Source organism: Coregonus clupeaformis, chromosome 24 (assembly GCF_020615455.1).
Source record: "Coregonus clupeaformis isolate EN_2021a chromosome 24, ASM2061545v1, whole genome shotgun sequence".
NCBI lineage: Eukaryota > Metazoa > Chordata > Actinopteri > Salmoniformes > Salmonidae > Coregonus > Coregonus clupeaformis.
In genome coordinates, this window is record NC_059215.1 from 52,619,409 (window position 1) to 52,646,951 (window position 27,543).

Sequence of the window (27,543 nt, forward strand, 5' to 3'; positions counted from 1 at the left end):
ACTTGGTATGTCTCTGATCTCAACTCTGCTCGTCTTCCTCCTGGTCACCCCCTCATGCTCCCTCGCTGTCCGCACTTATCCCCGCTTCTCCAGAAATGATACTTCCTTTGAGCACCTGGTCCTGCACCCAGACCCCTCTGTGGGCACAGTCTACGTGGGGGCCAGGGACCACCTCTTCCAACTGGACGGGCTGGACGGCCTACGTCTGGAGCAGGAGGAGGGGACCGGCCCAGTGACTGATAGTAAGGAGTGTCTTCCCCCTGTCACCGAGGCCAACTGCCCCCAGGCCCGGCGCACCTCCAACCACAACAAGCTGCTCCTGGTGGACCCCTCAGCCATGGAGCTCATCACCTGTGGTAACGTCCACCAGGGCACCTGCCAGAAGCGCAGCCTTGCCTCTGTGAAGGAAGTGCTGTTCTCCACAGAGAGGCCGGTGGACACCCAGTACGTGGCGGCCAACGACCCGGGGGTGTCCACGGTGGGGCTGGTGGTTGGGCCCCGAGGCGGGGAGCGGGCTGTGCTCTATGTGGGCCGTGGTTACACAAGCAGCCATCCGCCCATCTCCACACGGCATCTGGCCCATGAGCCTGTGTTCTCATACGACGAGACTGCCAAGCTGGCCGTGGCGGGAAGGCTCTCGGAGTACGACCACCATTTTGTAGCTGCCTTCGCTCGCCGTGGGCATGTGTACTTCTTGTTCTATCGCCGTGACATTAAGGCTGTGTCGCGGGAATACCGTACGTATGCTGCCCGTGTGTGTCTGGATGACACCTCCTACTACTCCTATGTAGAGGTACCCCTGGTGTGTCACTCCTCCTATACCTCCTCCCCAGAGAGGAACTACAACCTCCTGCAGGCGGCCCAGGTGGGTCAGGGGGGCGGCAGAGAAGGGGAGGCTCTGCTCGGGGTCTTCTCCACCCGGGCCAGCTTCTCCAACGGGCCCTCAGACGACTCGGCTCTGTGTGTGTACCCCCTGGACGAGCTGGACAGACACATCGATTCCACACGAGACATGTGTTACACGCTGGATGGCCGGGTGGAGGGAGGAGGGGAGGTGGCCTACATCGAGTACGAGGTCAAGTCCAGCTGTGCCAACTTACCCACGGTAAGGTATTCAGGGGAGCAGATGTTGTAAACCTTTCACATGATTCCTCTGTTTCATCAGAATGAAAGAAATGTCAATGTAGGTTTCCACTGCTCAATGCCATGCATTTGCCTTGTTTTCCCTAAGGTCAGGGTACTACCAATGGAATGCCTTATAATCTAGTTCAATCCCACTTGTTCTCTACTTTGGCCGATGTAATGCTTATTGGACTAGATCCATGCTTAAAGCAGAACAGCTGTAGAGAGAGGAAGGCCAATGATTCATGAAGAGCCTTAACGAGCCCTGTGTCAAACAGCCAAGAGATCCCTGATGCCTGGGAGTGAAGTAGCCACGCAGGCTTATGAACCCGGGATGACCCCCAGCCTCCAGTCTGGGCCCGGAGCCCGGAGCTCATCAGGCCTGCTTGCCCTGTAGCCCGGGGCATTTTAATAAAACAAACTGTCCCGACTCAGCTATCGGACTGTTAAATGAAGGCTGACAAGGATGGGGAGGAGCGCTTTGAAGTCCAACGAGACGGACAGATGGATTGGAACAGAAAGTTAATTTGGTAAACAATGCGCTTTAAAGGAAACAAGCCCTGGAACAAAATACATCCCAATTTACTGGAGTTGAGCTGAATACTTATTGGTAGGGATTTAAGGGTGTTACCAAAATCAAAGGAGCAAGATTGCAACCTTGGTATGCTTCCAATCTAATCTAATATTAATCCTCTTATAAAAACTAAGAGGATTGGTTAGACTGTGAGTCAATGGTGTGAAAGAAATATTTCTGAATGGAAGTAATACTGTTGAATGACTAACCAGGTTCCAGTGATAATGTGAACAGAACATTCTCTGAGAGAAGTGTATTGTTTGTTCTCTGTGTTCCAGAACACCCTGAAGGCTTATCCCTGTGGCTCTGACCACACCCCCAGTCCAATGGCCAGCAGGGTACCCATAGAAGCTGAGGCGGTATTGGACAGCCCGTCCGCCCGTCTCACTGCTGTTGCTGTCAGTGTGAGAGCAGGGCACACAATTGCCTTTTTAGGAGACTCTAAAGGGAATTTGCACAAGGTATGCCAAGTTACAGTAGGTCATGATGCATGTTTCAGTTAATACATGAGATTTAGATCAAGATAGCAGTGTTTCAGACATACTTCTACTCAAATGGAGCTAGACATCGTCTAAAAGCGTTGTTAAAGCCAGGGCCAGGGGGAGGTGGGGGAGCCCTCCTCAGCCCTCCTCTCCTCAGCCCTCCTCCCCTCAGCCTTCCTCAGCCCTCCACCCTCAGCCCTCCTCCTTCAGCCCTCCTCTCCTCAGCCCTCCTCCTCAGCCCTCCTCCTTCAGCCCTCCTCTCCTCAGCCCTCCTCCTTCAGCCCTCCTCCTTCAGCCCTCCTCTCCTCAGCCCCAGACAGAACAGAACAGAGGGCTTTGAGTCCCTCAGCATATAGCCCACTGAAGTTACCCATTTTAAAGGGAATATCTCATCGCTGTACACCAAATTCCACAACCAGCATTCAGACACACACACATGTGCAAATGCATGTGTGAACACACATGCACACACACACACACATATACACACACACACACAATGTGGGTACCACCTGCAGGTTTCTAAACCATTGTGTCAGCTCGCTAAGATGTTCTGAGAGTCCACTTGACAAACCAAAGAGATTCCTACTTACAGCACTGTGATCACTGGAGGTTAATGGAGGCCAGCATCAAATCTATGCTAATCTCATTAAACTCAGGTAACTTGAGAGTTTGAGGGCTTATGATTCACTTAGGAAAAGGTGTCTTGGTATCCTCCAGATTAGATTTACTGACTGACAATCAAATTAACTGTTCTTTTTACAATAGAATCCTGCAGACAGTACAAATGCACCTTTAATTTGCTTTTAGCCACATATTCTAGCCAAAAATGTAACTTTTGTTTTTCAGTTGCCTTTCAGTCGGTCACTCTGTATAACATACTATGGGGAGTCAACGACCAATTCTAATCACCTGAAGCAAACGGATATCACGGCCAACGGGCCAATGGATGCCGAGCCCGCCCTCGAAAGCCCCGCCTTGGGTCGTGAGAGAAACTCTGAAATAAAATATATAAAATCGCACTTGGTTAATAGAACAGGGGTTATTGAAGTACTGTCAGACTGATTTGTAATAGACTGTCACAGTCTCAATTAAAAAAGTAAACATTGGCTGTGGATTACATAACTATATTTTTTTACATGTTGGGGTCGCAAAATGTTTGTTTGACATCAAAATGGGGTCGTGACTTGTGAGCCAAATATGTTTGGGAACCTCTGCCCTAGATGTTGCCAGTTTTGGGCCTTGGTATCGGTTTTTGTGTTTGTGAAAAACCCACTACTTTCTGCTCTGCTTGTGTAGCCAATGCTTCCTTGCTTGACTAAGATGGCCAGTGGTAAGAGTAAGTTCAAAAAGGCTAACCAGCCGAGTTTGAACCTCCGACCGTGCCCTAGGTGGTTTTCACAAAGAAAATTAAAGATACTCACGAGTGCTGTCCTATTTCCTGGGGTGGAAACACGCTCAGGAGGCCTTGGCTCAGACCAGTTCGTGTGACCATTGTCTCCGGCTGGGTTCAATTCCATTGGGAGTCGGGCTGCCTTTGTGAAGAAGATTGGTGGTTAGAGTGGAGTTCAGCCGAGTGAGGCTCATTCCGGTTTCTCTGGCAGTGTTCAGAGTCAGGACTCCGGGGATGATTTACTATCCCTGAATGGCTCTGGAGGGTTCAGGGAATCGGATGACATGAGCCTGAATCCCTGGCTTTGGTTTCGGCAGTGGAGAGTGAACAATTGGTGGTGAATGCGCCTTTGATGGCATTTTCTCCCCCGCAGCGGACTTCCTCCAGGTCAACAGTTCGCTGTGCGTCCTCCTCCTTGTCGTGGCGTCATTACGTCAATGGTCAAGGTTGTAAGTTTAAAATGCTCACACTTCGCCAGCATTTGCAGCAATTGGTTCATGTCCATAGATCTGAAGGATGCATATTTTCATGTGCTATACATCCTCCCAATCTCCCTATCGCCCGCACCTTGTCTATGGTGGTGGAGGCAGCTTTGGCACCGGTGCGGTGCTAGTTGATCAGAGTATTGGCCTATCTGGACAATTGGCTGGTCGTAGCAGAGTTGAGGGAACTGATGGAGCTCCACACTGCTGGTTTCGCATATTCAGTCTCTGGGGTTCATAGTGAATCACAAGAAAAGTTGTTTGACTCCAGCTCTGCGCATTCAGTTTCTGGGTCTTGCTCTGGACTCGGTTCTGAATCGTGTTTTTGTCCCAACAGAGGAGGGTCGCATTCCGGCTCTGTCTGTCACGGTTTCAGCTTGGGCACTCGGTGCGTTTTCTCTTGTGCCTGCGGTTATTGGATCTGATGGCCTCTGTAATAGCTGTGGTGGCTCTGGGACTTCTGTTGATGTGTCTGTTTCAGCGCTGGGTTATTGCCGACAACAGGACGGTGGTGGCTACATCAACATACAGGGAGGGACGCAGTCTCTCTCTCTCTCTCCTAAACCTGGCCTGTTGTCTGCTCATATGGAGCAGTGCGCATTTCCTGTCGCTGAGGGCGACGTATCTTCCCAGATCTTTCAACGTGGGTGCAGATCTACTTTCTAGGGGGGGTCCTATCTCTATGGAGTGGAGAGTGCACCCCTTGGTGGTGGACCAGATATGGGACCGGTTCGTCAGAGCCAACGTAGATCTTATGCAGCGCGAGAATACGCATTGTCATCTGTTCTTCTCAATAAGGGATCTGAGCGCTCCATTGGGAACGGCCCCGTACCCTGCTCTATGTGTTTTTCTGGTGGACCTGATTCAGGCCATCGAGGATAGGGTCCATCAGGAGGGTGTGTTGTTGATTTTGGTGGCTCCCCGTTGTCCAGACAACCCTGGTTCCCAGAGATAATCCGCCTGTTGGGCTGGGTCATCGGTATCTATTGTCCCAGGCGCACGGAAGAATTTGGCACCCACGACCGCAGATATGGGATCTGTGGGTTTGGACCCTGAAAGGTTGAATTTGTCAGCTAGGGGTTTTCCCTCTAACGTGATTATGACTTAGAAATGCTAATTAATTAATGAGGAGAGACAAGGTCAATCACCAATCAGGATATTACTTTATTCAAAATGTATTAATAAGGGAGCAGGTCACACCACACACACAAATGAATAGAGTGAGTGCTCTGCAATAATGAGGCTGGTCGACCCCACACTCTTGAGTGTTGGGCCGAGAGCTCTGACATACAGAGATAAACAGAGGTCTTATATAGTAGACCAATAATGCTTAGTCATGGCTGGTTCCACCACAACTGTCTCAATGTGTCGAACCAACAGATATCTACTGGATGAGGTGGCAAATATTCAGAGTCCTCTGTGTTCTCATGCGAGTACTAAGAACTGTTTGTTCTTAGAATAGAGGATAAGGAGAGACTTCGTTCGGAACAGAGATACCTTGTATCCGAACATGCAAGTTTCAGAGTACAGATGGTGGAGGTAAGAACACGAGATGTGCACAGCCGTGGTGGATTAGATACAGAGATAGAGTTATGTTATAACAGCAACTTACGCAACCAGAGTAACAGGATTGTACACACCTATAATTTACAGTGGGGAAAAAAAGTCTTTAGTCAGCCACCAATTGTGCAAGTTCTCCCACTTAAAAAGATGAGAGAGGCCTGTAATTTTCATCATAGGTACACGTCAACTATGACAGACAAATTGAGAATTTTTTTCTCCAGAAAATCACATTGTAGGATTTTTAATGAATTTATTTGCAAATTATGGTGGAAAATAAGTATTTGGTCATTAACAAAAGTTTCTCAATACTTTGTTATATACCCTTTGTTGGCAATGACACAGGTCAAACGTTTTCTGTAAGTCTTCACAAGGTTTTCACACACTGTTGCTGGTATTTTGGCCCATTCCTCCATGCAGATCTCCTCTAGAGCAGTGATGTTTTGGGGCTGTCGCTGGGCAACATGGACTTTCAACTCCCTCCAAAGATTTTCTATGGGGTTGAGATCTGGAGACTGGCTAGGCCACTCCAGGACCTTGAAATGCTTCTTACGAAGCCACTCCTTCGTTGCCCGGGCGGTGTGTTTGGGATCATTGTCATGCTGAAAGACCCAGCCACGTTTCATCTTCAATGCCCTTGCTGATGGAAGGAGGTTTTCACTCAAAATCTCACGATACATGGCCCCATTCATTCTTCTTTACACGGATGAGTCGTCCTGGTCCCTTTGCAGAAAAACAGCCCCAAAGCATGATGTTTCCACCCCCATGATTCAAAGTAGGTATGGTGTTCTTTGGATGCAACTCAGCATTCTTTGTCCTCCAAACACAACGAGTTGAGTTTTTACCAAAAAGTTATATTTTGGTTTCATCTGACCATATGACCTTCTCCCAATCCTCTTCTGGATCATCCAAATGCACTCTAGCAAACTTCAGACGGGCCTGGACATGTACTGGCTTAAGCAGGGGGACACGTCTCGCACTGCAGGATTTGAGTCCCTGGCGGCATAGTGTGTTACTGATGGTAGGCTTTGTTACTTTGGTCCCAGCTCTCTGCAGGTCATTCACTAGGTCCCCCCATGTGGTTCTGGGATTTTTGCTCACCGTTCTTGTGATCATTTTGACCCCACGGGGTGAGATCTTGCGTGGAGCCCCAGATCGAGGGAGATTATCAGTGGTCTTGTATGTCTTCCATTTCCTAATAATTGCTCCCACAGTTGATTTCTTCAAACCAAGCTGCTTACCTATTGCAGATTCAGTCTTCCCAGCCTGGTGCAGGTCTACAATTTTGTTTCTGGTGTCCTTGACAGCTCTTTGGTCTTGGCCATAGTGGAGTTTGGAGTGTGACTGTTTGAGGTTGTGGACAGGTGTCTTTTATACTGATAACAAGTTCAAACAGGTGCCATTAATACAGGTAACGAGTGGAGGACAGAGGAGCCTCTTAAAGAAGAAGTTACAGGTCTGTGAGAGCCAGAAATCGGGCTTGTTTGTAGGTGACCAAATACTTATTTTCCACCATAATTTGCAAATAAATTCATTAAAAATCCTACAATGTGATTTTCTGGAGAAAAAAAATTCTCAATTTGTCTGTCATAGTTGACGTGTACCTATGATGAAAATTACAGGCCTCTCTCATCTTTTTAAGTGGGAGAACTTGCACAATTGGTGGCTGACTAAATACATTTTTTCCCCACTGTATATTAACCTTGAAGTAATGCTAATACTAATTTTTTCTCTCACAGACTGCATAGTTGGCGCGTTCACCCTCTATGAGAGGATCGCATACATACTGTATAAGTGACGCGCATTTGAGGGTTGGTGTCAGGTTAAAGGAGTTTCTCCTTTTTCAGAGCTCTTTTGGTGGACATTTTGATGTTCTTGCAAGAGCTTTTTGAGCAGGGCCTTTTTCCACATTGAAGATTTATATGGCAGCCATCTCAGGATTGACGGCTCTACCCCAGGGTCTCATCCTCTTGTGGTGCGGTTCCACATTGAGTGAGCCGCCGTTTGAACCAAAGGAGTCTGTGGACCTGAAGGTCCTTCCTACAAGACTGCCCTGCTCATGGCCTTGGCGTCGGCCAAGCGCGTTGGGGATTTCCAAGTGCTATTAGTACACCCTTCCTGTTTGGAGTTTGCGCCTGGCGACTCCAATGTGAGGTTACGTCCTAATGCAGCTTTTGCTCCAAAGGTTATACCTATGTCTTACAGGTCCCTGGCTTTCAAGCTGTTCCCTATCTCACCTCCTCTGTTTGCTTCCAGTGAACAACAGAGGTTGCATGGCCTGTGTCATATGCACGCTTTACGCACGTAGATATGGATAGGACCAAGGATATCCACATTAATGACCAGCTTTTTCCCTAATCCAGCTCGGGGTAGGGCACTTTCTAATTGGATAGTGGAGGCTATCTCCCTGGCGTGTGACAGCAAAGGGCAGGGGTAACCTAGCAGTGGGCGTGCTCACTCCACTAGGGGTGTGGCGGCTTCTTGGGCATTGTTCGGGGGCATGACGATTGGTGATATCTGTGCTGCAGCGATTTGGGCTTCCCCACATACCTTTGTGAGGTTTTATCGCTTGGACGTATGTGCTCCCAGTGTGGCTCATAGTGTTCTTATGGCTGGGTCCAGGAGTGGGTGTAAGGCACAGTGCAGGTTGCGCATTTATCCAGGTTACCACAGTTTCCCTTTGGGTTTGAGCCTTTGGCTGCCGCAGTTCGTCGATAACGTGGCGTGCAAATGCGCATTATCAAGTCACCGCAGGTGCCCTGTTGTTTTGGACTTGCAGTTCCTTGTGTGAGTTCTGGCATTCCAGACTCCTCAGGTCTTGGTGTGAGCCTTTTTGGAACCGGTAGGGTCTATGGACTTGGGCCGCCGTGATCGATGTTAGGCAGCATTTTGTCCGGGTTATCACAGTTTCCCTGCGGGTTTAAGCCTTGGTCTGCCGTGGCAGCACGCGAGTATACCGTTTCCAGGTTACTGCAGGTTTCCTGTGGGTTTGACCCTCAGGCTGCCGTGGTTCATCGACTCTGGCCGATGCTATGCAGCGCGCGCGTGCGCTTTACCAAGTCACGACAGGTGTTTTGGACTTGAGGTTCCTTGTACGAGTTCTGACATTTCAGGCTTGCAAGTTAAGTATTGTTATTGGGACCGTGTGGTCTTGGGACTTGGGCTGCAGTGGCAGCGTGTCAGTGCGCATAGCCAAGTTGCAGTAGGTTATGGTTCCCTATATTGGGCTTTGACAGTTTAGGCTTCTCTGGTAAATATTAGGCTTCTGTAACCCCTTTTTGGAGACGGTGGAACGTGTGTATGCTTGGCCTGCCGTGGGTCCCCTAGTTTGGTACCCTCTGAGCCGGCTTGGGGGCGTGATAGTATGTTATACGACTGAAAGGGAACGTACAGTTATGAATATAACTATGGTTCCCTGAAGGAGGGGGTTTGCACATACAGTACATATAAAACATACAGTACAGTACAGTACACAGTCAGCACATACAGTACATATAAAACGTACAGTACAGTACAGTACACACTCAGCACATACAGTACATATAAAACGTACAGTTGTGAATATAACTACTGTTCCCTGAAGGAGGGAACGAGGTATAACATACTATGGGGAGTCCAACGACCAATCCTATTCACCTGAAGCAAACTTAAATTACGCCCAACAGGCCAATGGATGCCGAGCTCGTCCTCGGAAGCCCCGCCTCTCTGGTTATAATACCACAGAATAGCCGCATGTGCACACTCCCTCAAATCGTTTGGAGAAAATAACCTTTCTATTTTATTCAGTTTTGTTCAATTGTATTCTTCATACTATAAAATAATATAAAATCATGCCACGGGAATTCTAAGCAAATCATGTCTGCTAAATGAGCTAGTGTAGCCCACAGCCATTTGGCATAGCCAGATCAGGACCTAACATAAGGACAACTCAGAGTATGCTATTCTGTTCTTCTGAAATAGACTACATTTTCTTCATATCATGTTTCTTTAGACCTGTCTAAAATAAATAATGGATTTATTGTGAAGGTGTAGGCTATATTACATGGATTTATTATACTTTTTTAAATGTAGATGTTCCAAAGGTCTGCATCAGTGGCTTGTAGGCTATGTGTGGAGGCCAGGGCAGCACTTAACCCTAATTGCTCATGTAAGTCGCTCTGGATAAGAGCGTCTGCTAAATGACTAAAATGTCAATATAATGCTAAATGTGTTTATGTTAACTACAATTCAATTACAGTGAGACCGACAGTTATTTGCTTGACAATCACTGGCTGACGAAATTTCGTGACTGCCACAGCCCTACTTGGAAATGATTGATCGTTTACGACAGTAACCTTATGCTTCCCTCCAGGTGTTCCTAGGCTCTGGAGGTAGGGTGGAGAAGTACTCCTCCATGATCATCCAGCCCAACTCACCCATCAGCAGCGACCTTCTCCTGGACCAGACGGAGTCCCACATCTACATCATGACCAGCACAATGGTTAGTCTGAGTGGACACCACACAGCAAAACACAGCTCAAACACATCATCACTAGCTACTTGACTCTCCTAATATAGAGCAGGGATCATCAACTACATTCAGCCACAGGCCGTTTTTTTCTTGAGCTGATGGTTGGGGGGTGGAATGCAGTGAAGTCAATCAAGGGTAGGTACAGATGTGTTTTTGCATTTTGTCTGACCAGCCATTGGCACACTCCCTTTTAGATTAGAAGGCCTTCCCATGAAAAGCAAGTACTATAAAGTGTGTGTGTGTGTGTGGGGGGTTAGGGGGAATTTATAAATGATATAACACAATTATAGCACCTCTACAGCTTCATTGTCCATGTATAGTACAGCTGTTCATAAGAAAGGGATGTGGGTAATCTTTCAGGTGGAGAAGCGGCCGGTGGCAGAGTGTGATCACCTGGACTGTCAGTCCTGTCTCTCAACCCGAGACCCTTACTGTGGCTGGTGTGTTCTGGAGGGCAGGTGAGGAAGCACCAACTCACTATTCTAATTCTATACCACAGAGAGTCAAGTTAATAAGAGCTTGAAAATATAGGAAGAGCAAAGGCAAAATGTCAACATTAACTTATGATCACCTTCCCATTTCTTCCTCTCTTTGGACCTGTGTTCCACCCCTCACCCCCATGTCCCCCTGTGATGGCAGGTGTGGCCAGCGTTCCCAGTGCAGTCGGGGGGCTCTGCAGGGCCAATGGCTGTGGAGCTTTGACCAGCAGCAGCAGTGTCTCAGTATCCAATCCTTGAGCCTGTATAACATCAGCCGTGGAGAGGAGACAGACGTAAGACATGAGAAGTGCAAGATACAGTGTTGTTTTGAGCTTGAAATGAAAAAAATAGAATACCCTTTGACACCTGTTTGTCTGTCTGTCCCTCTCTCTCTCTCTCTCTCTCTCTCTCTCTCTCTCTCTCTCTCTCTCTCTCTCTCTCTCTCTCTTTCTCTCAGATTGCTGTGTCAGTGAAGGGATTGCCAAGTCTAGTGGAAGGCGAAGCATACAAATGTTTCTACCAGGATGTGGAAAGTCCTGCCACCGTCACAGACACTGGTGTGACCTGCTCTACCCCCGACGCCAGCAGGCTGCCTCTCATTGGCCAGGGAGAAGGTGAGGGACATTGGTGTGAGACCAATAGGACACTACAAAGCAAAATGCAAAATGATTCCTCTCTCATTCTCAATGATCACCAGAGCTAACTATCCTACTACTGTCCTCTCCTCCTCAGACTCAGTCACCGTCCCCCTGTCCCTTCGCTTCCTCAAAGTGACAGTGGCTGCTTGGGAGTTCACCTTCTTTGACTGTGGCGTGGTCCAACAGCTCTCTGGACGCATGCCGTGAGTTAAAATGCTGACATTTTACCGCAATATAATTGTATATTTCTCCCTGTTAACCTCTCACTGTCTCCGTCTTCTCTCTGTTGTCAGGTGCAGAGGTTGTGTGAGCAGCCGCTGGGGCTGTAACTGGTGTATTCACCAGCACTTCTGCACCCCAAACATTTCCTGTGATGAGGGAGTCACAATTTACAACCAACACGTAAGTCCACCTACAGGCTGTCAGTCAGTGCAGTTACAGGACTGCTAGCTGGTACGTACTATATCTACTAACCAGCCTATTCAGGTTTGCTTTGTAGAGAAACTGGTAACTGTCCTAGGTAAGGGGTACAGTGGCTTACGGAAGTATTCACCCCCCTTGACATTTTTCCTATTTTGTTGCCTTACAAACTGGAATTAAAATAGATTTTTTGGGGGTTTGTATAATTTGATTTACACAACATGCCTACCACTTTGAAGATGCAAAATGTTTTTTATTGTGAAACAAACAAGAAATAAGACAAAAAAACTGAAAACTTGAGCGTGCATAACTATTCACCCAGACAAAGTCAATACTTTGTAGAGCCACCTTTTGCAGCAATTACAGCTGCAAGTCTCTTGGGGTATGTCTCTATAAGCTTGGCACATCTAGCCACTGGGATGTTTGCCCATTCTTCAAGGCAAAACTGCCTCAGCTCCTTCAAGTTGGATGGGTTCCGCTGGTGTAAAGCAATCTTTAAGTCATACCACAGATTCTCAATTGGATTGAGGTCTGGGCTTTGACTAGGCCATTCCAATACATTTAAATGTTTCCCCTTAAACCACTTGAGTGTTGCTTTAGCAGTATGCTTAGGGTCATTGGCCTGCTGGATGGTGAACCTCCGTCCTAGTCTCAAATCTCTGAAAGACTGAAACAGGTTTCCCTCAAGAATTTCCCTGTATTTAGCGCCATCCATCATTCCTTCAATTCTGACCAGTTTCCCAGTCCCTGCCGATGAAAAACATCCCCACAGCATGATGCTGCCACCACCATGCTTCACTGTTGGGATGGTGTTCTCGGGGTGATGAAGAGGTGTTGGGTTTGCGCCAGACATAGTGTTTTCCTTGATGGCCAAAGTCTCATCTGACCAGAGTACCTTCTTCCATATGTTTGGGGAGTCTCCCACATGCCTTTTGGCGAACACCAAACGTGTTTGCTTATTTTCTTCTTTAAGCAATGGCTTTTTTCTGGCCACTCTTCCGTAAAGCCCAGCTCTGTGGAGTGTACGGCTTAAAGTGGTCCTATGGACAGATACTCCAATCTCCGCTGTGGAGCTATGCAGCTCCTTCAAGGTTATCTTTGGTCTCTTTGTTGCCTCTCTGATTAATGCCCTTCTTGCCTGGTCCGTGAGTTTTGGTGGGCGTCCCTCTCTTGGCAGGTTTGTTGTGGTGCCATATTCTTTCAATTTTTTTAATAATGGATTTAATGGTGCTCCGTGGTATGTTCAAAGTTTCAGATTTTATTTTATAACCCAACCCTGATTTGTACTTCTCCACCACTTGGTCCCTGACCTGTTTGGAGAGCTCCTTGGTCTTCATGGTGCCGCTTGCTTGGTGGTGCCCCTTGCTTAGTGGTGTTGCAGACTCTGGGGCCTTTCAGAACAGGTGTATATATACTGAGATCATGTGACACTTAGATTGCACACAGGTGGACTTTATTTCACTAATTATATGACCTCTGAAGGTAATTGGCTGCACCAGATCTTATTTAGGAGCTTCATAGCAAAGGGGGTGAATACATATGCACGCACCACTTTTCCATTATTTATTTTGTAGAATTTTTTGAAACAAGTTATTTTTATCATTTCACTTCACCAATTTTGACTATTTTGTGTATGTTCATTACATGAAATCCAAATAAAAATCAATTTAAATTACAGGTTGTAATGCAACACAATAGGAAAAACGGCAAGGGGGATGAATAATATTGCAAGGCACTGTAACTGTTAGTTTATTCATGTCTTGTCGTATTGTCGTTTTGAGTGTTTGCTTTTTTTGTTGTGAATGTTTAGTTTTTTTTGTCAGTCTTATTTGCATATATTTCTTGCCTGTCCTCTCGTTTTACCGTTGTCTCCTTCCTCTCCATCCTCTACCTCCTCTCCCTCCTCTCCCTCCTCTCCCTCCTCTCCCTCCTCTCCCCTCCTCTACCTCCTCTCCCTCCTCTACCTCCTCTCCCTCCTCATCCTCCTCTCCCTCCTCTCCCTCCTCTCCCCTCCTCTACCTCCTCTCCCTCCTCTCCCTCCTCTCCCTCCTCTACCTCCTCTCCTCTCCTCTCCCTCCTCTCCCCTCCTCTACCTCCTCTCCCTCCTCTACCTCCTCTCCCCTCCTCTCCCTCCTCTATCTCCTCTACTACCTCTCCCTCCTCTCCCTCCTCTACCTCCTCTACCTCCTCCCTCCTCCCCTCTCCCCCTCCTCTACCTCCTCTACCTCCTCTACCTCCTCTCCCTCCTCTCCCTCCTCTCCCCCTCTCCCTCCTCTACCCTCCTCTACCTCCTCCTCCCTCCCCCTCTCCCTCCTCATCTCCTCTCTACCCTCCTCTCCCTCCTCTCCCTCCTCTACCTCCTCTCCCTCCTCCCTCCTCCCCCTCCTCTCCCTCCTCTACCTCCTCTACCTCCTCTCCCTCTCCCTCTCCCTCCTCTCCCTCCTCTCCCTCCTCTCCCTCCTCTACCTCCTCTACCTCCCCTCCCTCCCCTCCTCTACCTCCTCTACCTCCTCTACCTCCTCTCCCTCCTCTCCCTCCTCTCCCCTCCTCTACCTCCTCTCCCTCCTCTCCCTCCTCTACCTCCTCTACCTCCCCTCCCTCCCCTCCCTCCCCTCCCTCCTCTCCCTCCTCTCCCTCCTCTACCTCCTCTACCTCCTCTACCTCCCCTCCCTCCCCTCCCTCCTCTCCCTCCTCTCCCCTCCTCTACCACCTCTACCTCCTCTCTCTCCTCTACCTACTCTACCTCCTCTACCTCCTCTCCCTCTTCAACCTCCTCTCCCCTCCTCTACCTCCTCTCCCTCCTCTCTCTCCTCTACCTCCTCTCCCTCCTCTACCTCCTCTCCCTCCTCTCCATCCTCTCCCTCCTCTACCTCCTCTACCTCCTCTACCTCCTCTCCCCTCCTCTACCTCCTCTCCCTCCTCTCTCTCCTCTACCTCCTCTCCCTCCTCTACCTCCTCTCCCTCCTCTCCCTCCTCTACCTCCTCTACCTACTCTACCTCCTCTACCTCCTCTCCCTCTTCTACCCCCTCTCCCCTCCTCTACCTCCTCTCTCTCCTCTACCTCCTCTCCCTCCTCTACCTCCTCTACCTCCTCTCCCTCCTCTCTCTCCTCTACCTCCTCTCCCTCCTCTACCTCCTCTACCTCCTCTCCCTCCTCTCCCTCCTCTACCTCCTCTCCCTCCTCTCCCCTCCACTACCTCCTCTCCCTCCTCTCCCTCCTCTACCTCCTCTACCTCCTCTCCCTCCTCTCCCTCCTCTCCCTCCTCTACCTCCTCTACCTCCTCTCCCTCCTCTCCCCTCCTCTACCTCCTCTACCTCCTCTCCCTACTCTCCACTCCTCTCCCTTCTCTCCCCTCCTCTCCCCTCCTCTCCCTCCTCTCCCCTTCTCTCCTCTCCCTCCTCTCCCCTTCTCTCCCTCTCTCCCTCCTCTCCCCTTCTCTTCCTTCCTCTCCCTCCTCTCCCACCTCTCCCTCCTCTCGCCTCCTCTTTCCTCCTCTCCCTCTCTACCTCCTCTCCCTACTCTCCACTCCTCTCCCTTCTCTCCCCTCCTCTCCCTCCTCTTCCCTTCTCTTCCCCCCTCTCCCTCCTCTCCCTCCTCTCCCCTTCTCACCCCTCCTCTCCCCTCCTCTCCCCTCCTCTCCCTCCTCTCCTTCCTCTCCCCTTCTCTGCTCATGTTGTTACTATCTCAAGTTGAAACCACCAACATCCACTCCCCCAGCAACCAAACGATCTGATACTGTCCTGGCTGCTCCAACACTCCCAGCCACAGAGGTATCTGTTAGGACCACTCCCCCAGCTACTCCCCCCACCACCCCCAAGCCGACCGCAGTCCCCACCACTCTCTCACCAACCATCGCCACCACCACACCTTCAACCACACTGGCCACCCAGGCTACCACTGCACTGGAGGTGACAACCAGTCTGCAGGCAGGGGCCATCGCTGGAGAGACCACAGTGGAGGGAGATGGAGACGGGAGTCTCTCCAGGACTAGTGGTGGAACAGGGGAGACAGAGAAGACAACAGTCACCAGGGTTGAGCTGCTAGACTGGCCCAAGGCTCCAGAGACTGTGTCTCCTAGTAGTACTACTGGACTGACAGACACTGGCCTCACTGGGATGGAGCCCTCATTCTCTGACACCACCTCAACCACCTCTAGTGGTGTCCCCCTGTTAGTGGACCTGCCCACTGGCTCTGACAGGGATGATATCCCCCTGGCCCCCTTTGAAGGTACAGCCTCACCCCCCTGGACTATGAAATGGGACAAGGGGGAGGATGAGACAAAGATGGACCCTGCAACATCCTCTGCCACAGCGCCCTCTGGAGTTGATGACCCAAACCAGCCCTCTCAATCCTTTACCCTCACACCTGACCTTGAGTCTGAGTCTTCACCAGACTACCAGTCTGACTCCTTTGATCTGCCGGTGAGTGGGCGGGGGCTTTCATTGTCACTGTCAGTCTAGCTGATGCACACAGTACAAGTCATGTGCTTAATCGGATAAGTGCATTTGCATTGTGTGAAATGGGTTACTCTTAATTTGATCCCAAATTCCTACCCTCTTATTTATGTCATTATATGTCTGATGTGTGTAAACATAGCATCGCCATTATGTTTTGTGTTTTGAGTGTCACTGAAGTTGTCAATTGTCAATGCTTTGGAGCTCAAACCATCAAAAATGGCTGTCTTCAGTTCAAACTAAACATGTTGTTTTTTGTTTTACACCTTGTTTGTCAGTGTTTTTTGTTTTACACCTTGTTTGTCAGTGGTTTTTGTTTACGCCTTGTTTGTCAGTGGTTTTTGTTTACGCCTTGTTTGTCAGTGGTTTTTGTTTACGCCTTGTTTGTCAGTGGTTTTTGTTTTACTTCAATCTCATGTTATAGACTTTTAGACTGTAGAGCAGGGTTCTTCAATTCCGGTCCCGGAGGTTCCGAAACACCTCTGTTTTTCATCCTCTCCTTCTAATCAGGGGCTAATTCAGACCTGGGACACCAGGTGAGTGCAATTAACTACCAGGTAGAAATAAAAAACAGAAGTGTTTCGGCCCTCCAGGACCAGAATTGAAGAACCCTGCTGTAGAGCAACATTTTGAAGTGGGATTTGCTTAATTGTTCTAACAGTAAATCTGGTTTAAAGCGGCAATTATAATTTAAAACAATAGCAAAGTGTCCCTTTTTCATTAAAAAGCTGATAGTTGGGGCTGGAGATATGCAACCACTCTCAAATTCATAAACATAGCTATGGATGCAAGGACGGACCATCCAAATATAGTTTTAACCATGTTTTGAGGGTATATAGTGTTTGTTTCCATTTACTTTGTTTACAAACATTGGAGTAAAACAAGCTTATAGTTTGGGTTCTGATGGGATACGACAGTTGAATTAAGCTCATGAGGCATTTATAAATTATATTCTTCAAGAATAAAAAAGGTACATATCATTAATTTCTAAATCATAAAATTAATGTAGAAACTGCAGAACTCCCCTTTTAATGACTGAAATTTACGTGACATCACCTGGAGATGAAGGATATTGTTTTCTTTGATGTCCAATGTCCCCTGTGTGTATGTCCTGTAACGTATGTCCTGTAACGTATGTCCTGTAACGTATGTCCTGTAACGTATGTCCTGTAACGTATGTCCTGTAACGTATGTCCTGTAACGTATGTCCTTTACCGTATGTCCTGTAACGTATGTCCTGTAACGTATGTCCTGTAACGTATGTCCTTTACCGTATGTCCTGTAACGTATGTCCTGTAACGTATGTCCTGTAACGTATGTCCTGTAACGTATGTCCTTTACCGTATGTCCTTTAACGTATGTCCTGTAACGTGAGTAGGACTGCCCGTGTGTGGAGAAGGTCGAGGGCTCCTCTCTTCTTCCTGTTAATGTGGAGCGGAAGATCACCCTGCTGGGACTCCACCTTCACCTCTTCCAGGTGGGTGAGGAATTCTGGCTGATGGTTTACTTGACTTTAGGTGCGTGGTGTGTAAAATACGGTCTATGTGTCCATCTATTGGCGTGTGCATGTATCTGTGTGTGATCAGGATGATGGTCTGGACTATGAGTGTGTCCTGACCATCGAGGGCCGGTCAGTGGTGGTGGAGGCGTACGTGGAGCCAGACGACACCCAGCCCTCTCTCTACTTCATCACCTGTCAGCTACACCAGGTCACTCTCTATTCAATATCAGACTATGTGGGATTGCAATTTGAACAGTGTTTATCTGTAGGATGTTTCATGTTTTTTTTTTTATGAGTGATATTTCAACTATGCAGGCAGCTATGATTATTTTCACAGCTAAGACTGACTTATTTTGTCATGTTGTTGCAGTATGCGGGTAGCTATGATTACGTTCACAGCTAAGACTGACTTATTTTGTCATGTTGTTGCAGTATGCCTATACTGCCTTTGCGGAGGAATACAATGCCATGATCAGTGTGAGGAGGAGAGACAACTTTCAGATTGATAGTGCTGACGACCTTCATGGTAGGTTAGAAAGGACAAGAACAATTGATGTAGATCTCATTCAGATTCTGTGCTGTTGTTGGGTTGTTGACTCCTGGTATCCTTTTTGTTCCAGTGACGTTGTTTAACTGCTCTGTGGGCCGGTCAGACTGCAGCCGTTGTCGTACGGCTGATCAGAAGTACGGCTGTGTGTGGTGCGGGGGAGCTCGCTCCAGATGCAGTTACCAGGACTCCTGCACTGAAGAGATCAAACAGTCCTGCCCAGCACCCGTCATCCACTTTGTGAGGCTTGATTTGTGTCATTGTCTTTTCATGTGTTTGCGTCTTCAGACAGTGAAATGGACTCGTTTCTTAACTTCTCCATGACTGTGTTGCAGATGGAGCCCGTCTCTGGACCAGTAGAAGGTGGTACTGTGGTGACCATCTCAGGCTCTAATCTGGGACAGAAAGCTGAAGACATCCAGAACTCTGTCACTATAGCTGGTGTCCCCTGCACAGTCATCAACAGCAGATATGAGATCTCCTCAAGGTAATGTTCTTCTCATGCAACAACTTTGATTTCTTCTACCTCCTGTATCTCTAGTTGTATCTGCATTCCGAGTAACAACCTGCTTTAACACTCCATTGTCCTGTAGGATTGTGTGTGAGACCACAGCCAGTAGGGGACAGAAGAGTGGCCAGGCCTCAGTCGAGGTGAGAGGAGGAGGACTTGGATTCTCCGATCAAAGGTTTAGCTTCCAGGTAACTGTAGCAGACTTTAAATCCTCTACTAAAATGTTGAACTAGCCGAGTGGACAACACTAGCCGGCAGATGAAGTCTGATAAAGTGTGCTTTTCTAATGCTCTTCCTCTTCTCCTCAGGACCCAGCTCTGATGGAGATAGCCCCTCAGAAGGGGCCCAAGGCCGGGGGCTCTGCATTGACCATAATGGGCCAGAGCCTGAAGACTGGACACCCCAGTGAGGTCAGCGTGCTGATTGGAGGAGTCCCATGCCTCATGTGAGTATCTTGCATATCTGTAACGTTCAGTCACCAGATCAAACACTGTAAACCAATGGTGTCTGCATGATATGACAGAATTCATCATTCATTTGTCAGTTTCCTCAAAGTCCTGTAATGTTCTGTAGCAGTAGTTGTGATATCTGGTTCAATTCATTCTCTCTCTAGCTCCTCTGAGGTCGTGGATGACCAGATTACATGTATGACTGGTGGCAGCAACAGAACCGGGGAGCATGGAATCACGGTCCGATTTGGTAGAGCAGAGCGCCATCTAGAGGGAGCCAATTACTACTACACCTCAGATCCTAACGTAACCATGGCTACACCCTCCAATAGCTTCCTCAGGTGGGTGGCACACTGTCACTCACAACTCATTGTGTCAGAAATATATATATATCTTTTTTTCTTAAAGTCTTCTCTCTGTGTGTCCAGTGGTGGAAGAATGATCCGTGTGTCCGGACAAAACCTGGATGTAGTGCAGGAGGCCAGAATCCGGGTGACCCTTAGTCCTCTGGAGTCCCTCTCTCCGAGGAAGAGGATGAGGACGAGGAGGAGTAGCAGAGATGGAGAGAGTAGAGTGAGATGTAGAGAAATCCCACTCAAGAGGCAAAGACGGATAGTTCCTGAGCCAGACTGTCCTGAAGACACACTCTGTGTTGTCAAACAGGTCAACTAGAATCCTCTAACATGATGTTCAGTTGTCTCCTGGCTTCCATTGAGGGATAGGCACTCTTTTCTTTGATCATGTTGTGTGATGTATCACCTTTAAAGTTGAGAATCAATCACTGCTTTCTCTAAATATCAAATAGCAAAACATGTATTTTTGCTGCTAAAATATTTGTGCTTGATCTATAAATAAGCTTCTCATCTCCTCTGTCTCATCTCTCCCTCTCCAGTTTGAGACGCGCTGTGCCGTGAGCAGCTCCTCTCTGATTCTGTGCCCTACGCCTGCCGTGGGGACCGAGGCCTGCAATGCCCAGGTCAAGGTGGACTTCCTACTGGATAACCTGCACTTTGACTTCAGCTCTGTGGGCAGCGGGGCTTTCAGCTATGCGCTCAACCCCATCCTAATCCCACTGAACCAGAATGACCCCAGCAAACCCTACCACCACAAACCTGGCAGCATCATCTCTGTGGAGGTCTCTGCCAAACCCCATCTCTGCTACCATAAAAGCTTCTGCAACAGTTTTTCAGAGCCTATGAGAGTTGTCTGTTTCCTGTCCAGTTGTCTTTCTCTAATATCATTATTCTTCTGATCCAGGGGGAGAACCTGGACCTGGCCATCTTTAAGGAGGAGGTGGTGGCTCTGATCGGGGAGGGGGTGTGCTCGGTGAAGACCTTGACCCATAACCACCTCTACTGTGAGCCTCCATCCCAGCAGCCCTCAGTGATGGCCAGCAGGAAGCAGGAGGGCATGGATTCTCTCCCTGAGTTCACTGTACGTCCACACTCCTTGGGTCACCATTGTTGAAATTGGAAATCAGAGAGGGCACTTCTTACATTTTGGGGGATAGTCACACCTGTAACTCTGAATATGATGAGTAATGCTGTTGATGGATGATCTAGTGACTATAGTTGTGGTGATAGTTGGGGATGAGAAGTATAAAACAGTTCAATCTAATCCTCCCACTCTTAATTCCATTGCTGTCTTGTCCTAGGTCCAGATGGGAAACCTGAACTTCTCCCTTGGCAGAGTGCAGTATGACACCCAGGTCCAGTCCACCTTCCCCCTGGAGGCCCAGGTGTGCGTTGGCGTGGGGGCCTCCATCGTAGCCCTCATCGTCCTCATCATAGTGCTCATATACAGGTGGGTGCCGACACATTTACATTTTAGTCATTTAGCAGACGCTCTTATCCAGAGTGACTTACAGTTAGTGAGTGCATACATTTTTCATACTGGCCCCCCGTGGGAAACGAACCCACAACCCTGGCGTTGCAAGCGCCATGCTCTACCAACTGCGCTACAGCGGACCAGTCACTGTACTCTACCAAGTATAAACCATTTAATCTGTTCAAAGTAATGCTCGGTATATTGGACGTGAGCTCTTCTGTCTGTCCACGTGTCTCTCTGTCAGGAGGAAGAGCAAACAGGCCGTGAGGGACTACAAGAAGGTCCAGATTCAGCTGGAGAATCTGGAGACCGGTGTGAGGGACCGCTGCAAGAAGGAGTTCACAGGTGAGAGAAAGCGCCATAAGCCATAAATTCACATATAAATGTTTATTTCTTTATTTAACTTTTATTTAACCAGTTTAGTCTCTTTGAGATAAACATCTATTTTTCAAGAGAGACCTGGACATAACAGCACCTTATATCACAAATCTTATGGCCTCAAATAAGGAGGGTTTTTCAGGTGTGGGTTACATGTGCTTTTGCTAAAAAGATTCTCACTGTATCTCAATGTGGTTTATTTTCCGCCCTCTTCCTCTGTGTAGACCTGATGACTGAAATGATGGACTGTTCCAGTGACCTGGTGGGTTCTGGTATCCCCTTCCTGGACTACAGGGCGTATGCAGAGCGCATTTTCTTCCCTGGCCACCGGGAGTCGCCACTGAGGCGAGATTTGGACGTGCCGGAGTGCCGTAGACAGACGGTGGAGCAGGGGCTGGTTCAGCTGTCCAACCTCCTCAACAGCAAACTATTCCTCACCACGGTAACCTCAAACGACTCTGAATAATTATGCTGTACAGTTTTGTTGTTTACTGAACTTGAACCAGCTCAATAGAATTTAGACTCTAAAACATCTACAGTAATATCATAGTAATATCATAATGCATATATTTAATGCTTCTCTTTCACCGTGTCACTGTTTTGACCCCTTTGTGTCCCTCTCTCCCAGTTCATCCACACCCTGGAGGTGCAGCGGACCTTCTCCCCTCGGGACCGGGCTTACGTGGCCTCCCTGCTCACCGTGGCCCTGCATGGGAAGCTGGAGTACTTCACTGACATCCTCAAGACTCTGCTCAACGACCTGGTGGTGCAGTACGTGGCCAAGAACCCGAGACTCATGCTCCGAAGGTGAGGGGGGATTGATCACTATGATGTTGTCCTCAGTCTTGGGTAATGACAGTCTTCTTGCGGGGTCTTCTAAAGTCTCTTGTGGATGGGTTTTCTTATCAGTGTCAGACACATTCATGTCAAATATGTTGTCCTGTTTCAGAACTGAATCAGTGGTGGAGAAGCTCCTGACCAACTGGATGTCCATGTGTCTGTTTACCTTCCTGAGGGTGAGTCTCTCAGCCTGCCATGTCCCCATTCACCCCCCTGTGTCTCCTCACTAAAGAGGCAGTTAGAGAACCATGTCTCTGTGCTCTGTTATTAGGACACGGCAGGGGAGTCCTTCTACATGCTGTTCCGAGCCATTAAACACCAGGTGGACAAGGGACCGGTGGACGCCGTGACAGGAAAGGCCAAGTATACACTCAACGACAACAGGCTGCTCCGCGAGGACGTAGAGTACAAAACCCTGGTGAGAGCACAGCACACACAAACCCTGATGTCCCTTTACCACAAAGACACGTCTACATGCAGGGCTTTCTGTTGCATTATGAAGCAGAGGTTAGAAAGGGAGTTGTGCAGCATGGTGAAGTAGTCCTTAGTTTCAGTGTAACAGTATAATGAACCACCATTGACTTTTCAGACGCTGAATGTCCTCATGCCAGCGATAGGCAACGGTGACGTGCCCCAGACGGCTCCTGCCAAGGTGCTGGACTGTGACACCATAACCCAGGTGAAGGAGAAGCTCCTGGAGCAGGCATGGAAGGGCATGTCCTTCTCCCAGAGGCCCCACACAGACACTCTCCACCTGGGTGAGGGTCCCACTACAGCTCTCTCTATTATTCACTGTTCAATCTGAAGAGGTGACATCCTCGTCCATCCTGGCATGCCAGGTAGAAGTGAAGCCAAAGAACATGGTGTCCAGGTTAATGGACATGCTATAGAATTGACAAAGCCAACCGTTATAATTAAATGTTTAATCTTCTGTATTGTGTCCTTGATCAGAGTGGCGTGCGGGCACGGCAGGTCACCTGATCCTGTCTGACGAGGACCTGACGTCGGTGGTGCAGGGCTCCTGGAAACGCCTCAACACCCTGCAGCATTACAAGGTCAGACACAGCAGGCCACACATCCCATCACATTCTATCCCTCCCTATCACCCTTAAAGGGATAGTTCCACATTTTGGCTGTTAAGCCCTTTTTTCTACTAGCATGCTAGCTGCTCCTGTAGACTTCATCATTGCGCTAACGCCAGTTAGCAATGCCTCCAGAAACTACAGTCAAACGGCACGCAGAGACATACAAATGGTATCAATGAGTTAATCTGACTCTGGGGAAGTAGATAAAAGGGCTATATCACCTAAATGTCTAACTATCCCTTTAACCAGAATTACTAACTACATCACTGTAAAGTCTCCTTTTTGTTACTTTGTTAACTTGATTTCATGATTTCACAAATGGTCTGCAGGTTCCGGATGGAGCCACTGTTGCACTGGTACCCCGGAACTCCAAACACGTCCATAATGACAGCCATGACTACATTCCTGGAGAGAGTGAGTCTCAACTTACAGTGGGGGGAAAAAGTTTTTAGTCAGCCACCAATTGTGCAAGTTCTCCCACTTAAAAAGATGAGAGAGGCCTGTAATTTTCATCATAGGTACACGTCAACTATGACAGACAATTTGAGAAGAAAAAAATCCAGAAAATCACATTGTAGGATTTTTTATGAATTTATTTGCAAATTATGGTGGAAAATAAGTATTTGGTCACCTACAAACAAGCAAGATTTCTGGCTCTCACAGACCTGTAACTTCTTCTTTAAGAGGCTCCTCTGTCCTCCACTCGTTACCTGTATTAATGGCACCTGTTTGAACTTGTTATCAGTATAAAAGACACCTGTCCACAACCTCAAACAGTCACACTTCAAACTCCACTATGGCTAAGACCAAAGAGCTGTCAAAGGACACCAGAAACAAAATTGTAGACCTGCACCAGGCTGGGAAGACTGAATCTGCAATAGTTAAGCAGCTTGGTTTGAAGAAATCAACTGTGGGAGCAATTATTAGGAAATGGAAGACATACAAGACCACTGATAATCTCCCTCGATCTGGGGCTCCACGCAAGATCTCACCCCGTGGGGTCAAAATGATCACAAGAACGGTGAGCAAAAATCCCAGAAACCACACGGGGGGACCTAGTGAATGACCTGCAGAGAGCTGGGACCAAAGTAACAAAGCCTACCATCAGTAACACACTACGCCCCCAGGGACTCAAATCCTGCAGTGCAAGACGTGTCCCCCTGCTTAAGCCAGTACATGTCCAGGCCCATCTGAAGTTTGCTAGAGTGCATTTGGATGATCCAGAAGAGGATTGGGAGAATGTCATATGGTCAGATGAAACCAAAATATAACTTTTTGGTAAAAACTCAACTCGTCGTGTTTGGAGGACAAAGAATGCTGAGTTGCATCCAAAGAACACCATACCTACTGTGAAGCATGGCGGTGGAAACATCATGCTTTGGGGCTGTTTTTCTGCAAAGGGACCAGGACGACTGAGCCGTGTAAAGGAAATAATTAAGATTTTGAGTGAAAACCTCCTTCCATCAGCAAGGGCATTGAAGACGAAACGTGGCTGGGTCTTTCAGCATGACAATGATCCCAAACACACCGCCCAGGCAACGAAGGAGTGGCTTCGTAAGAAGCATTTCAAGGTCCTGGAGTGGCCTAGCCAGTCTCCAGATCTCAACCCCATAGAAAATCTTTGGAGGGAGTTGAAAGTCTGTGTTGCCCAGCGGCAGCCCCAAAACATCACTGCTCTAGAGGAGATCTGCATGGAGGAATGGGCCAAAATACCAGCAACAGTGTGTGAAAACCTTGTGAAGACTTACAGAAAACGTTTGACCTGTGTCATTGCCAACAAAGGGTATATAACAAAGTATTGAGAAACTTTTGTTATTGACCAAATACTTATTTCCCACCATAATTTGCAAATAAATTCATTAAAAATCCTACAATGTGATTTTCTGGATTTTCTTTTCTAATTTTGTCTGTCATAGTTGACGTGTACCTATGATGAAAATTACAGGCCTCTCTCATCTTTTTAAGTGGGAGAACTTGCACAATTGGTGGCTGACTAAATACTTTTTTTCCCCACTGTATCTATGACACATAACAAGGGCAGCATGGTCATAGGATATTGTTTAGCATCAATAAAACAGAGCTACCACATTCAGACAATTCACAAGAGATCATTTTGTTGCGGTGTTGATACTGTGTAACTGCATGTCAATGCATTGGGGTGACCTTACCTTATATACCTAGACTAGGACAGAGATGGCCTGCAGGGGGCACTGTCTGACCATGTGTGTCCCTCTTTCTGTCAGAGACGCCCATGTTGGACGATGGGGATGAGGGAGGCGTGAAGCTCTGGCACCTGGTGAAAGCCAACGAGGAGCCAGACCTTCCCAAACACAGGCGTGGCAGTCTGAGGGAGAGGGAGAGGGCCAAGGCCATCCCCGAGATCTACCTCACACGCCTACTCTCCATGAAGGTGCCAGAACGCACATGCAACAAACAAGCAATCCCACACACACATAGGCTCAACCACAAACAGTATTTGGAACAATTTACACTCAACATTTGCACATATTTATTCCCATAACTTCCCGCTGTCTCTCCCAGGGCACACTGCAGAAGTTTGTGGATGACTTGTTCACAGTGATCCTGACCACTAACCAGCCAGTTCCCATGGCTGTCAAGTACTTCTTTGACCTGCTGGATGAGCAGGCTCTGCAACACAACATCACAGACTCTGAGACCATCCACATCTGGAAGACTAACAGGTAACAACTCAGTACTACTACTGGTTCATTTGCTTTCAAACACTGAAGTGTTTCCTATCTTTTGTAATAACAGCAACCAATACAGATCAGGGCCTCGTCATTAAAGGAAAGGTTCACCCATTTTGAATGTTATATTGTTTTTGTGCATCTCTAAGTGATGTTCTATCGATTCCCTGGGTCATTTCACGTTTTCATGTGTATCTGGGTTTTTGGCGTTCAAGCAGGCAGAAATCTGTCCGGTATTATGTATCACCGTGATTAAGTCGCTCTCACTACACTGGACGTTAATAGGAATACGACTTTTAGGTCGCAAAAACGTCTATCATACATGTCAGATTTCAAAACTGGCCGATGTCATAACTCGGGAGGATATTTTCTCTCAAATGACCCATTGATCATATTTTTGCGATATTCCTAACTCGAGAAATGTGTAATTTAACAGAGGGTCTAGCACATTTTTCCTATTGGTCTACCTCTTTAGTCCAGGGTGCATTACATGGTGCCGTTGCCAGAGATATTATAGAAAGGAGATAGCAATCCAATGAATGAAGGAACGTATAACGCCCCACCCAGCAGACTGTCGACCAATCGCGTTCACGTTGTCATGGTGCGTCACACGGTTGCTAAACTAATCGTCACGCAGTCCCTTCTTAAAGTCAATGTATATGTCGAGAAACATGTCTATTTTCCTCTAAAGTACATCATGTCATGATTCCAAAGCTATCCGATACTACAGATAGCAAGTTAATTATCTCACATCTCGGAAAATATTTGTAATGTTGTAGTTCTTGTTGACAAAATTCGTGCTAATGTTTAGCGCTCAATAGACTCCCATTCACTCCTTGTCCCAGAATCGCCCAGAATGCACCATTGACGTAGCATGGGCAACATTCCCCATCTTCTCAAAAGTACATCTGCCGTTGCGAATGTTAAATTCCACTCTGTGAGGCACATTGATCTGCAGGTTGAACATGGTGAGATTGGATACTCCTAAATTGACAGTGCCGTTTGTTTACATCTAACTGGCTATGTTACATGCTGATATTGTCTTTGGTATTATTGTGTGTAGCTACGTTTGATAGTTTACAAGCCAGCCCATAGAGAGCTTTGCATTGTGGGTTTAGTAGTCGATTTGAGCTGCCACAGTTTTACACAATGATATCCCATGTTGCTACCAACGTTATGACTAACGCCAAAATGAAACATTTGTAAACAAAGAATATTGTTCTCACATATTAGTGTTAGTTAACACTGTAAATTAAAGGAATTAGTGGTTTTGGGTTGATTTTCCCTTTAAATATAATAACATCTCTCTGCATACAGAGTTCTAATTGTTTGTTTTCCCACCAGTTTACCCCTGAGGTTCTGGATTAACATCCTGAAGAACCCTCAGTTCATCTTTGACGTTCAGGCATCAGACCACGTGGATGCTGTGTTGTCTGTCATAGCCCAGACCTTCATGGACTCCTGTACCATTGCAGAGCACAAGCTGGGCAGGGTGAGGCAAACAAGGAGAGGAGACCTTACTGAGTAGGTTAAGGGCCCAGGGGGAACAGAAGGTCTAGCAGAAATGAAGGGAGAGTAGAGA

General features: G+C 47.7%; 1 protein-coding gene across 1 annotated transcript; it reads left to right on the forward strand.

Moving 5' to 3' along the window:
* Nucleotides 1-27,543, forward strand: LOC121538267 (plexin-B1). Its single transcript, XM_045207340.1, has 32 exons — nucleotides 1-1,105; nucleotides 1,975-2,157; nucleotides 9,965-10,093; nucleotides 10,484-10,581; nucleotides 10,763-10,895; nucleotides 11,060-11,216; nucleotides 11,335-11,443; nucleotides 11,534-11,642; nucleotides 15,351-16,082; nucleotides 17,494-17,592; nucleotides 17,702-17,824; nucleotides 18,049-18,142; nucleotides 18,237-18,403; nucleotides 18,499-18,650; nucleotides 18,757-18,862; nucleotides 18,983-19,119; nucleotides 19,288-19,464; nucleotides 19,552-19,786; nucleotides 20,016-20,258; nucleotides 20,381-20,557; nucleotides 20,778-20,926; nucleotides 21,195-21,295; nucleotides 21,553-21,770; nucleotides 21,957-22,135; nucleotides 22,278-22,344; nucleotides 22,440-22,586; nucleotides 22,758-22,926; nucleotides 23,120-23,223; nucleotides 23,583-23,667; nucleotides 25,497-25,663; nucleotides 25,795-25,955; nucleotides 27,306-27,543. Exons 1-32 carry the CDS (start codon nucleotides 8-10, stop codon nucleotides 27,487-27,489), a joined length of 6,189 nt encoding a protein of 2,062 aa, XP_045063275.1. The 5' UTR covers nucleotides 1-7; the 3' UTR covers nucleotides 27,490-27,543.

Coding starts and splice junctions, on each gene's coding strand:
- LOC121538267 (XM_045207340.1), top strand. CDS start 8: ATGTCTCTGATCTCAACTCTGCTCGTCTTCCTCCTGGTCACCCCCTCA. Junction 1,106..1,974: donor GCTGTGCCAACTTACCCACG/GTAAGGTATTCA, acceptor TCTGTGTTCCAG/AACACCCTGAAGGCTTATCC. Junction 17,593..17,701: donor TCCACCTTCACCTCTTCCAG/GTGGGTGAGGAA, acceptor GTGTGTGATCAG/GATGATGGTCTGGACTATGA.